Here is a 12,664-nt window from a genome sequence, read left to right on the forward strand (position 1 = left end):
GCGGAGTTCCCGCCGGAGCCGGCGCGGCGGGCGCGGCCTGGGCGCATGCGCACGGCGCGGCCCTCCCGGCGCAGGTGCGGCGGCCGCTGGGCAGCCCCGAACCCCCGACCGGCTCCGGGTCCGCCCCTCGCCCGCCCGAGTCTCCTCATCTTCGCGCCTCAAGCGAGACTCCGGAGCGCGTCCCTGGTCTGTCTGGCAGTGAGGACCCCCCTCTTCCCAGGGCCCCGGGGACTGCGGTAGGTGGTGGGTTGCGGGCCGGGCTGAGAAAAACGACAGAAGGGCCAAAGGTGGGGTACAGGGGGATAGTGAAGGGCTAAGGGGATGATTGGGGTCCTGGACAGGACAGTGGGGGCCTACGGGGAATAAGGGAGATGGTGGGGATCTAGAGGAGATAATGGGGGCCCATGGTGATGGTGGAAACCTGGAGGGGATGATGAAGGGCCTAGAGGAGCCGTGGGGACCTGGAGGGGATGATGGGAGCCTAGGGGGATGGGGAGGCCCGAAGCATGAGGGAGGCTGGGGCTGGAGAGAGAGCGGGGACTTGGAGGGGCTGGTAGGTGCCTGGAAGATGGTAGGAGGGATTGTGGGGCAATGGGAAGACCTGAAGAGGGTGTGGTGATCAGTGATGGGGATGTGAGCTTGCGTTTACCGCAGGCCTACAATGGAGGGACACGAGTGGAAAGGTGGTGGGGGTGACATGTCACGTCTCGGCATATCGGAGAAATCAGTCCTACCCTCACAAACCTACCCACCTCAGCGTGGAAAGAAACAAACCGGACTCCTTACTGTGTGAACTTGTCAGATTGCATACATGTATGTGGAGCGTCAGCAAGAGAGAACAGAATTGGGCAGAACTTCACACATTTCCAACATAGTTAGGCTGAAGAAAAAGCAAATAACACCTCTCTCACCTCTTTTCCTGGAGGGAAAGATGCATCCTCCCTCCTTTTCTTCCTCCCTTCCTCCTCCACTCCACTCTCCTCCCCCTTCCCTTCTACTTCCCCCTTCCTCCTCCCCTTCCACCTCCCCTTTCCCTTCTCCTCCTCTCCCCTCCTCTCCCCCTTCCCTCCTCCTCCCCTCCTCCCCAGCTTCCTTCCTCCCACCTCCTTCCCCCTCCCCCTCCCTCCACCCCCTTCCCCTCTTTCCCCATCCTCTCCCCTTCCACCTACCTCTTCCTTTCTACTTCTTTAAAAAAAATGGAAAAAATATCCTTGGGTGAGGATTAACAACAACAAAAAAGAACATGGGAGAAATGGGACTGGGGGTGGATATTGTGTGGCAAGTGGAGCAGTGGGTGGTGGTGTGTCATCTGTCCCATCTGTCTGTGTGTTTAAGGCGTGGCATTCTTCATTGGGCTGGTTAGTTTGGGGCAGACAGTGAGAACACAAGGGGAAGGCTAAATGGAGAAGAGTCACCCATAACCCCATCCAGAGAGGACCATGTTTTCTGTTTTGATGTAGAGCTATCATTCCAGATATGGATCAGTTATTCCATTGTATTCTCTCCCTCCCTGCACACTCACACAGTTGTGGATCTCGGGAAGGGCAGAGGGGCAAAGTATTCATAAGTATACTAGTATAAAGATTAGGTCAAAGTTTGCCTCATGGGAGAACGAAATTCAGTTGGGTATTGCCTGGGAGCACTCCAGCTCCTGAAGGTGTGTGGTTGAGAGTAAGTTTCCTAAGAAAGTGGAGGCTTTGCACCAGCAGGTCCACAGGCTCCCTGGTATTGTCCCTCAAGGTAGGAGATGGGCCCTTTTTTGAGCATTGGCTGTTCCAGGCATTTGTGTTGTATTTTCCCTAACCCACATGGTGACCTTCTGGCACGAGCAGTGTCACCACCACTGAGTCTCAACAGAACCAGTGAGAGCAAGTTAGTGTCCCTCAGAGGCCACTAGACGGCAGCCTTGGCATCACCTGGAACTGGTGAGAAATGTACATGTCTGGGCCCCACTCAGACATACTGTGGTCACATCCTGGGGAGTCATATCCCGGGGGTGGGTACTTCCCTGCGACACACCCCTCAGAGGGTCAGCGAGAAAACAGCAGGAGGGAGTTTAAAAGTAAGCACTCTGTAGTGCTTACTTTTGTAGGAAATGCAGTGGGAATTACATAAAGTCCTATTTACTCCGAGGAGCTAGAAAGATGGGGCACGCCCTGTGAATACGCCATGCTGCTACAGTAAAACATCCAAACAGCACTTGGAACTCCCAGGTCGAAAGTGGGTGCCTCTGAGGAGCAGGAGATGAAGGTAATGGAAAAGGCTGGCCATGGCACCTGGAGACACTGCTCCCACTGTTCAGACTCTAAGCCTTCTTGTGGTCAGGAGTTATTGGAAGGTGTGTAAAATGTTGCTAGTTCTGTTACTCTGGAAATTTAACTAAAAATAGGTGTTTACTTGATACTTTTTCACTGTAGGCACAGTTCTGATGCAAGAGCTGAAAGAGATGTTATACTACATGCCGTGCATCCTAAGTGTGGTCCAGTAACCTAGAGCATCACTCTGCTGATGAGCTCTGGACATCCATGGGGAGCCTTGCCATGACCTTCCTTTCCCATTTCAGCTCTATTTTCAGGGTCCATGCAAGTCTGTAAGACTTTCACTAGAAGATGTAGATTCTAGATTACAGCGGGTGAGGACCAAGTAAGGACTCCAGAACTCATGTGTTGGACCAGCATCAGCACATGAAGGAGGACAGCAGTCCACAGTGGACAGTTGATGTTTCCACAGGGCATGGGATTCACTCAGCAGATATTCCCTGGGTGCCTGGATGTGCTGGCACTGTGCACAAGGCACTCTCCGCATGATGCTTGCTTCTCCAGGATGCAGACCCAATTGTCCCTCATGTGAGCACATTGATAGGCTCTTAGGAGTTGTGGTGAGTGCTGTGGTTGATGAGGGCTCCATGATGAGGCTCCAATTTGGGAGAGATGATGCCACTGGGACAGAGGCCATTCAGTGTCCTGGAGCAGCAGGTTCAGGGTTGACCAGGGTTGTGAGCATGCCGTGCATCCTCACCTGTCTTTGACATTCTCATTAAGATCCTTGAAAATCTCACTAAGTCCTTTAAAGCTTTCTTTGAGTCCCTTGAAACTCTCATTAAGATACGTGAGTAACCTTATAACCATTGTTTGGAACTCTGTATCCATTAGTTTGTTTGCTTCCATTTCTTTCATTTGTAACATGTTTCTTTGTTTCCAAATTTTGGCTGCTTCCCTGTGTTTATTTCTATGTATTAGGCAGAGCTGAAATATCTCTTAGAATTCTTAGAGTGGTTTTGTGTATTAGGTGTCCTGTAGGGCCCAGTGGCTCAGCCTCACCTGAGCTGGGCACTCTAGGTACACCCCTGTGTGGGCAGTCTTGTTATGTAGTTGAGCTTTGATTGCTGTTGGGTCACTGGGAGGAGTTGACCTCCAGGCCAATTGGCTCTGAGAACCAGCTGTGACTACAGTGGAAGAGCTGCTGTGCAGGAGACACCCCTATAGAGCAGGACTTGCTTCAGTGGTACTCACTGAGTCAGCCCCTTGATTGCTTGTGTAGAGTTGTAATCTGTTAGGGTGTAAAGCTATGCACTGGCTTTAGGTCCTCCAGAGATGTGCAAAGTCAGCCACTGCCTGGGGCTACCCAGCAGGAGCTACAGAAAGATCCACAGACAGCTGCTATTTGTATTGGGTTTGGAAATGCCCAGATGAGGCCCAGCTGTGAAGCAAGGCAGACTTTTGTTAGTGCTGGGTCTTGGGCCTTTTATTGGGACATGCTGATGCCAGTTGCAGTTTGTTTGAGAGATTTTAGCAAAGTCTGAGCCAGACAGGCCATTCATATGGAAAAGCTGCTACAAACAGCTTGGGTGGGGCTGCAAATTGGTTAGGGTGGGGCCTCAGGGAATCTCCAGGGTTCAGTGAAGTGTGAGAAGTGTGAGTCACGCTGATGGAAACTCAGATATGGCTGCCAGCCATCTCTGCAATGGGGTGGACCAGCACAGGAACAATGACCTCTGGAAGTACCCCCATCTGGGAGAAAGCCACCCCCGAGTTCCTGCCCCAATGCCAGACACTACAGTTCTTCCCCTTATGTGTTTGGGTTTCCCAAAGTCTCCCAGCCTGGAGCTCAGAGGGATCAACTCTAAGTAAGTTTGTGTGCTGGCCTCTTAAAAGGAACACGTGGTTCTCCCACAGCCTCCACCTCACTCAGCCTGAAGTTCCTGGACTTCTCTTCCCAGCTCTGGAACCTGGGGCTGGCGTTCTGGTTGCAGCTGAGATCCCCTGGTCTCAATGATGGCCTTTGCAGAGATGATCTCCCTACAGATTAAAAAAAAGTCACTGCCCCTCTTACCAGTCTCGATGTGCTTTCTTCTTTCTTCTTTTCTTCTCTAGTTGTAGAACTTCCATTCAGCCAGCTTTCAGGTGGTTCTGAATGATGGTTGTTCTGTATTTTAGTTGTAATTTTGATGTGATTGTGGTAGGCGGAAAGTCCAGGCGTTTACCTATGCCACCATCTTGGTTCTCCCTGTTGTCTGTATTTTTTTTTTTTCTTCCAAATTATACAAATTAATTTGTATTTAAATCACTTTTCTAAAGCACATTGTATGCAGAAGATCAACAAGATATGCTTCTTTTTATGTAGTACCCCCTTTCCATCACAGAAGAGTGTTACCAATATGACAATTATCTCTGGGGCTTCAGAGATCATTGTTTCCCTGGGTAACATTTTGGGGGAGTGGTGGCAAATACACACGTACGTAATTGTCTCCTCATGAGGAAACGTATAAGCCAGAGACCCACAAATAGTGACTCTTTCATTCACATACTTAAAAGAGTTTTCTCTCAAAAGGCCTACTAGTAAATGGGAAATAACCCGATTTCCTGGTTTAGCTAAACAGTTGTAGTTTATTCTTATTTCCCACATAATTTTAATAGTATAGCTGCCTTCCCTCCCTTAAAAGTGTTCCAGTTTGGACAAAATATTATATAATAACCTTACCTAAACTAGCTATTATCTTTGTTATAGAACATTAAGCTTTGGCTGTGAAGCCAACTAAATTAGGGTTGTAATTTCCCCATAAAGATATAATGGTCAGATTGGTTAAATCACCCGGCCTTTTCCCATACAGAAGAGTCATGAATCTGGCAATGTAAACAACATGAGGAGAGCTTTCAATAATGAAAACATCAGCTCCATACCTCTACTTTTTTTTTTTTTTTTTTTTTTGAATTTGCTACTTATACAGCCTGCCATGATCATTTTGGAATAATGGGGAGTCTGCCCAGCCACGAGGGATTTTAAATGCCACCAATAGTAATGAAAAAAAGTATTACACTTTTGTCTTATTTCTGGCTTCCCAAACAGAAAGCGGAGGTAGAAGTTTGAATCAGGAGCTATTTATTTTTAAGTTAATAGTATAAAAGAAGGCCCTCTTTCCATCAAACTCCCCTCCCCACTACCGAGTCTATAATTATTAGGAATGGCATCTCCACAGAATAGAAAAGCTGGACACCAAGCATTTAACTAAAGTCCAAGGTCCCCTGTCACACTTCCCTCCCTAGCTCTCCCAAACAGTTAGCTCACTCTATGAGAAAGTCAGTGGAGAGGCTACTGGGAATGGGGAGAGCTAAGTAAGTGTTCAGCTAAGTTAGGGATAGCAATTTGCAAGGCAGCAGATCTACTTACCCACACTCCAATAGCAGCACCCTAACCCTGCGGGATGCCATAGATTCCAGAGACCTGGCCTCCCACCCCACACTGTCCCAGCACATTCTGGGCATTTTTGCACCTATTCTTGCCCCGCATTTCAATCTGAGATAGCAGTTCTCAGTGTATCTCAGAGTTCAGTCTGCAGATAGCCTTGTACCGTAAGTATTCTAAGCTTAAGAACATTATCATCCACCTTTGGGTTGAACTTGTTGGCTAATAGGTGATGGTTCTGAAGAATCCAATGAAGGTCCCCAATGCCATAAATGCAGATAGACCGCTGGTGGGTTCCAGAGCAAGGTGCATAAGGTGCCCCATGCTGATGTCTCCTTCATGACCTTGCCACTTTACCAGCCTGGCAATGGCAGCCATGTCTGATAGGTAAAACTTGGGGTGGTCAGGATCAGAGCCAGGCATTCATGGGGCACATTGAAGCGTGGTCCAGTGTTCATTGGGGCTGTAGTTACCTTGCCCACTCAATCAGTTGCCAGGCTTTGGGGTTCTTGAAGACCTGTTGGACAAAGCTTCGAGAAGCCACAATGTAGGCATTTCCCATGAACAAAGGTAAATTTATTAGGCGGAGGATCCTTCATCTTCCATATACATACATGTTGGTTATGTATATTGTGTCTTTTGCCTCATAGTGATATTGCCGGTGAGATATTTTGTACTCGGTAGGTATCTCCTACTCCATACTGTTCTTCCCATTCACCATCTCGAGGGCCAGGACCATCTTGGCATTGGTCTTTATAGGGCAATCTGTTCCGCATGTATTTAGGAAGTATTTCCATAGCCCTGAGCTCTGGAGAAAGTCTTCCATACTGTTTAGGTCCACCTGCACCCCTCCCAACTGCCCCCCTCTGCTGGCCTGATTGCCCACAACTGCCCTCCCCTGCAGGCCATCTTGTGGCAGCAATCTTGTATCCACATGGGGATGGTCATCTTGTGTGTTGGAGTGATAGTCAATTTGCATATTAACTATTATATAGGATAATAAAAGCTTAATATGCAAATTGCCCCCTTGACCGGGAGTTCGACCACTCCCTATGATGTGTGCTGACCAATAGAGAGCGGTGTGAAACATGGCGAGTGTTGGTGACGCAGGCATTGGCAGCAGGTGGCAGTGGAGGCACTGTCGACCCCAATGGGCCCCAATGAGAGCGGGACTGTGGCGGGATGGTAGAGCAGGTTAGCGGGCAGTGCCAGGCCAAGGTGGGTGCAAGTGGGGCCTGATTGCCCCACAGACGACCACAATGGTGGCGGGGGGCCTGGTGACTCAGGCAGAGGGGAGTACATAGGAACCCAGGGGCCCAGGTGCTGTCCAGGGCCCAAAGGTCAGCTGGGACCTGCCCTTCCATGCCAGACGCTCATGCTTTGATTGCTGGCCATGCCTAGGGAACACACCTGTGCACAAATTTCGTGCACCGGGCCTCTAGTAAAACTGTAAGTGTACACACATCCGTGATTGTATGGAACTCTATAAAAACTATTTGGGGTTATAAGAGTGGAAAAGTTTGTCAGATTATTTTCTCTGTGATCACTTTTTGGCTTTTTGGCTAAGATAAAGTGTAGTATCTGTTCTTATCAATTTAATATTTTCTCTGTGAAATTAAGTTTATAAAAATTTTAAATGGAGACTCTTCATTAGGTTAGAAACTTGTAAAGAATGTGTAGTGATAGAGGTCCTCACACCTCTTGGCATAGTGGTTTCCAGCAGTTTTCTTCCTTCAGTTACATCAGCTCTGGACTCTGGTCTGAGTGGGGCGTGCTCTGGTGGGCATAGAGTTCAGGGACCCTGGGGCTTTCGGAAGAACACAAGTCTGAGACGGGGCCATGTCCTCTCTGCTAAGCAGGACAAAGACCTCATCACATGTGTGAGAGCTCTTGCTAGGCAAGGATCCTGTTATGTGCTGCTGTCTTAGGTTTGTTCTGAATCCAAACCATTCTTTCGCCGTTGATGTCCTAGTGTCTCTAGGTCAAGTGTGATGACACATTTTAGCCCAACATACCCACTAATTTGTCCCTTTTCCTCCAGAGCAGAGTGGTCTTGGCCTTGGTGGAGACTGACCCAGGAACCAGATGAGCAGAGACCTCTGCGTCCACACCTGGCCATGCTCCTATTATTTGGAACTTGAGAAGCGATGGGTTCCTGGAAAACTTTGGTTAACTTCACTTTCACTAAAATTTCTGACTGATAAAACTGGAGACTTTCTTGTCAGCTTTCCTCTTGCTGATATAATTGAGATCAAGAAAGAAGCTTCTAATTTTATCTTCAGTTCTGTCACCATCCTGGAAAAGGACCATGTCAAGCACTGGTTCAGTTCCTTGCAGCCTAGTCGGAATGTTGTTTTCCATATCATCGAACACTTCTGGAGAGAGTTGCTGCTGTCTCAGCCAGGAGCTGCTGTGGAGGCATCCTCCTCCACCATGACCAAGGGAAGGGAGCTGACTGGTCTGATGGCCTGTTCCCAGAAGCGTCTAGAAGATGCAGCCAGAGTCCTACACTACCAGGGTGAGCAGCTGGACAGCATAACGAGCAGCCTGGACAATATGGAGTCTGACCTGGATGTGGCTGACAGGTAGAGAAAAGTACTGCAGCCGTAAGCTGCTCTTTTGGTGTCTTCCATATCCCATATTTAATACACATTCAGGAAACAGTTATGCTGGGCTGGATGCTCTGGGCATATAGACAGTAAAAGAACTGTTGCCAGATTTAGTGTAAGTCTTTAATGAGGATACCTCATTCAATCACCAGATAAGCCAAGAAGAGAGAGAAACTGAGTCTGAGAGGCCAAAGAATTTGTTTGAGATCACACACACTAGGTTTATTAACAGTTTATTTTTTTAGTAGCTTATTTTTTTTATATGGCTGTGGAGCAGCCAGCTTTCAACAGAAGCATTTTGGCTCCAGAAGTTACCACCTGAGCTGCTGGACCAGCAACTCTCAAAACTTGGGTCTTGAGGCTCTTCTTCTCTCTTAGAAATTGAGGCCCCCCCCCTACCGAGACCGGTTTGGCTCAATGGATAGAGCGTCGGCTTGGGGACTGAAGGGTCCCGGGTTCGATTCCGGTCAAGGGCATGTACCTTGGTTGCGGGCATATCCCCAGTAGGGGGTGTGCAAGAGGCAGCTGATCGATGACTCTCTCTCATCGATGTTTCTAACTCTCTCTCTCTCTCCCTTCCTCTCTGTACAAAATCAATAAAATATATTAAAAAAAAAAATCAGTAAAAAAAAAAAAAAAAATCAGTAAAAAAAAAAAAAAAATTGAGGCCCCAAAGAGGTTTTATTTTCGTGGGTTATGTTCTATTAACCATGTTTTTTAAAGCAAAAAAATTAAAAGTATTATTGTTTAAAGAGTAAAATAATAAACTCATGACTTAGTAATGTGACATTTAAAAAATAATATCTTTACACTATTATATTATTACTAGAGGCCCGGGGTACGAAATTTGTGCACAGGTAGGGTACCTAGGCCTGGCCAGCGATCAGGGCCAATCTGTGGGGTGACTGGAGGGACAATCGGGGGTCCTCCACTAGCACTAGCCTTGGCTGCCCTGGGGTCCGTGGGCTGGGGGCAGCTCCTGTGTTGAGTGTCTGCCCCCTGGTGGTTGTTCCGTTGTTTGGTCAATTTGCATTTAGGCTTTTATTATAAAGGACCTTCGGGTCCTTGTTTGACCAGGAGTTCCACCATTAGACCGGGAGTTCAACTGCTTGCTATGACATGAGCCGACCACCAGAGGGTGGTGTGGAAACATGATGGGTGTAGGTGATGCGGCACTGACAGCAGGAGGCAGTGGAGGTGCTGCCCGCCCCATGGGCCCCAATGAGAGCAGGTCTGTGGGGGGATGGTGGAGCAGGTGAGTGGTTGGCACCAGGCCAAGGTAGGTGTGAGCTGGGGCCCAATCACCCTGCCCATCATCCCACAGATGGTGACCAATGGTGGTGGTGGGAGCGGGGCTGCCACCAGGCTCCTAGGCTCTGAGGGAACCGTGTGGGGGACTCGGCCCTGACCAATCATCCCACAGGCAGGATGATACAGCAGGTGAGGGGGCAGCGCCAGGCCAAGGTGGGATGCCTGGTGTGGCTGTGAGGCTAGGGGTGCAAGTTGGGGCCTGATCTCCGAAGGCCACCCCAACGTACTTCACCCGTGCACCACGCCTCTAATTAATTTATATATATATATATAGCGGCCAGATTATTATGTTTGCTGAATGCATAATAATCTGGCCACTCAATTAGAGGCCCGGTGCATGAATTTGTGCATGGGTGGGGTCCGACCAGCCTGGCCAGGTGGAGGGGACATGGGTGGTTGGCCGGCCAGCCTTCCTGCTGGTCAAACTCCTGGTTGAGGGGACAATTTGCATATTAGCCTTTTATTATAGAGATATACACTGAGTGGCCAGATTATTATATGTTCAGAGAGCATAATAATCTGGCCACTCAGTGTGTGTGTGTGAGTGTGTGTGTGTATAAACCTAAGCGACGGAATGACTGAACCACCAGTCGATCAGTCACTATGATGTGCACTGACCACCAGGGGGCAGATGCTCAATGTAGGAGCTGCCCTCTAGTGGTCAGTGCGTTCCCTCGGCAGTAGTGCCGCTCAGCTGACCATTGGGTGCCAGATGACGAGCTCACAGCTGGCAAGCACTGTGGTGGCGTAAGCCTCTCCTGCCTCCATGGCAGCACTCCTCCCCAGCCACCTGCTGCTTCTGGCACTACTACATCCCCCAAGGGGGTCCCACATTTTGAGAGGGCATGGGTCAGGCTAAGGGACCCCACCAGTGCACCAGGCCTCTATTATCTTATCTAATAAAGAGGGAATATGCAAATTGACCATCACACCATCACAGCGGAGGTGGGGTTTCCATAACACAAGATAGCTGTGCCCACAGGGGAAGCCGAGTTCCCATAACGAACCTTGAGGAGCAATCGGCAGGGACCTGAGGCTGCATGGTGCTGGGCCGAGTCAGATGACCTGAACCTGTGCCCCCTGCCTGGTGGGGCTTGACAGGGGACCTTAGGCCATGACCCCCACCCCGGCTCCGGGGACCCGAGGCTGTGCTCCCCTCCTGGTGCTGGGCCAGGGGACCTTAGGCTCTGCCCTCCTTCCAGCGGGGCTTGACAGGGTACCTGAGATTGAGCCCCACAACAGGTTGATGGGGACTTGAGGCAGCCCCCTCCCCTCTGGCAGGGCTTGATGGGGACCTCAGGTCATGCCCCCCACCTGGTGGGGCTTGACAGGGGACCTCAAGGTGCGCACCCCACCCTGGTCTGGGTTGGGGACCTCAGGCCGTGCCACCTGCCCGGTGGGGCTTGACAGAGGACCTCAGGTCACTCTGCCTACCTCGGCACTGGGCCAGGAGACCTGCGGGTATGCTGGGGGACCTAGTGCTGCGCCCCCCCCACCCAGCGCCAGGCCAGAGGACTGAGGCTGTGCCCCTACCAGTCGGGGCTTGACAGGGGACCTGAGACTGTATCCCCTGCCCAGCGGGGATTGACAGGGGTGAGGCCGGCTCAGACTGGGTCTCACACAATTTTGAGGTGCCTCAGGTGGGTGGGGACTTGACTCTTGGGTCCCACGATGTGCCTCAGACTCTGACAGGAGGAAGATTTTCATATGCATTTTACTAGTCTTTCATCTCTGACATTTCTATTATAGAGAAAGGGCAAATAGCAATATTAAAATATTTCCTCTAATTAATCCCCTTTTAATGTGCACGAATTTCGTGCACCAAGCCACTAGTTATATAATAACCAGTTCAGTGAAGAATAGCCCTGTTTGAGACCTTGCACCTCTGTAAAGTGAGGCTTAGCAGAAGACATAAGGTTCCCATGCCTGCTGCTGCAGTGAGTGCTCTGTGCCTTTATAAAACCCCTGCCTGCACTGAGATACTAAGATGGGTTTTGGTACAAGAGATCATGTGATATTTGTCTTTCTCAGATTGGCTTATTTTACTTAGCATAATATTTTCCGGGTCTATACATGCTGTTCCAAAGGATAAGCAATCCCTCTTTTTTACAGTTGCATAGTATTGCATTGTGTAAATGTTCCACAGCTTTTTTTTATCCATTCATCTACTGATGGGCACTTGGGCTGTTTTCAAGTCTTAGCTGTTGTAAATAACGTTGCTGTGAACATAGGGGTGCATTGGTGTTTTGGGGTTTTTAGGATATATTCCCAAAAGTGGGATTGCTATCTCAAAGGGAAGTTCTGTTTACAATTTATTGAGGAAACTATAATATACTGTTTTCCATAGTGGCTGCATCAATCTGCATTCCTACCAGCAATAAACTCCACATCCTCACCAGCATTTGTTGTTTGTTGATTTTTTTATGATAGCCATTCTGACATGTGTGAGGTGATATTTCATTGTGGTTTTAATTTGCATTTCTCTGATAATTAGTGACTTTTAGCATTTTTTCATGTGTCTCTTGGCCATTTGTATGTCTTCTTTGGGAAAATGTCTATTCAGGTTGTCTGCTCATTTTTAAAATGGATTGTCTGACTTCCTTTTGCTAAATTATATGAATTCCTTATAACCCCTAATTGGATGCATCACTGGCAAATGTGTTCTCCCATACAGTTGGTTCCCTTGTCATTTTGATAGTGGTTTCTTTTGCTGTGCACACACTTTTTATTTTGATGCAGTCTCATTTGTTTATTTTCTTCTTAGTTTCCTTTGCCCTAAGGGATATATCTGAAAACATATTGCTACGTGAGATGTTTGCGATTTTACTGCTCGTGTTCTCTAAGATTTTTATGGTTTCATGCTTTACAGTTAAGTCTTTATCCATCTTGAGTTTATTCATGTGTAGGGTGTAAGTTGGTGGTCTAGTTTCATCTTTTTGCATGTCTTTGCCCAGTTTCCCAGCACCATTTGTTGAAGAGACTGTCTTGACTCCATTGTATGTTCTTTCCTCCTTTGTCAAATATTAATTGACTGTAATGGTGTGGGTCAATTTCTCGGGTCT

At 48.6% G+C, this 12,664-nt stretch overlaps 1 protein-coding gene and 1 pseudogene across 4 annotated transcripts in view; one reads left to right on the plus strand and one right to left on the minus strand.

The window, feature by feature from the left end:
* Positions 1-8: 8 nt before the first annotated feature.
* SNAP47 (synaptosome associated protein 47) overlaps positions 9-12,664 on the plus strand; it is a 46,330-nt gene continuing 33,674 nt past the window's right edge. Inside the window, exons 1-2 of one of the 3 annotated variants that reach the window (XM_084885190.1) lie at positions 9-236; positions 7,724-8,267. In XM_084885190.1, the coding sequence (XP_084741316.1) occupies positions 7,768-8,267 (500 nt within the window). In that variant the 5' untranslated portion in view covers positions 9-236; positions 7,724-7,767. The remainder of the gene's footprint in view (positions 237-7,723; positions 8,268-12,664) is intronic. The other 2 variants (XM_084885188.1, XM_084885189.1) reach the window with 2 other exon arrangements.
* On the minus strand, positions 5,809-7,390 carry LOC311622626 (beta-1,3-galactosyl-O-glycosyl-glycoprotein beta-1,6-N-acetylglucosaminyltransferase 3-like; annotated as a pseudogene). Its single transcript has 2 exons — positions 7,381-7,390; positions 5,809-6,591 (listed from the first exon to the last, which is right to left on the minus strand). The product of its transcript is annotated as a beta-1,3-galactosyl-O-glycosyl-glycoprotein beta-1,6-N-acetylglucosaminyltransferase 3-like (transcript).

Source organism: Pipistrellus hanaki (genome assembly GCF_964339955.1).
Source record: "Pipistrellus hanaki genome assembly, chromosome: 5".
Lineage (NCBI taxonomy): Eukaryota > Metazoa > Chordata > Mammalia > Chiroptera > Vespertilionidae > Pipistrellus > Pipistrellus hanaki.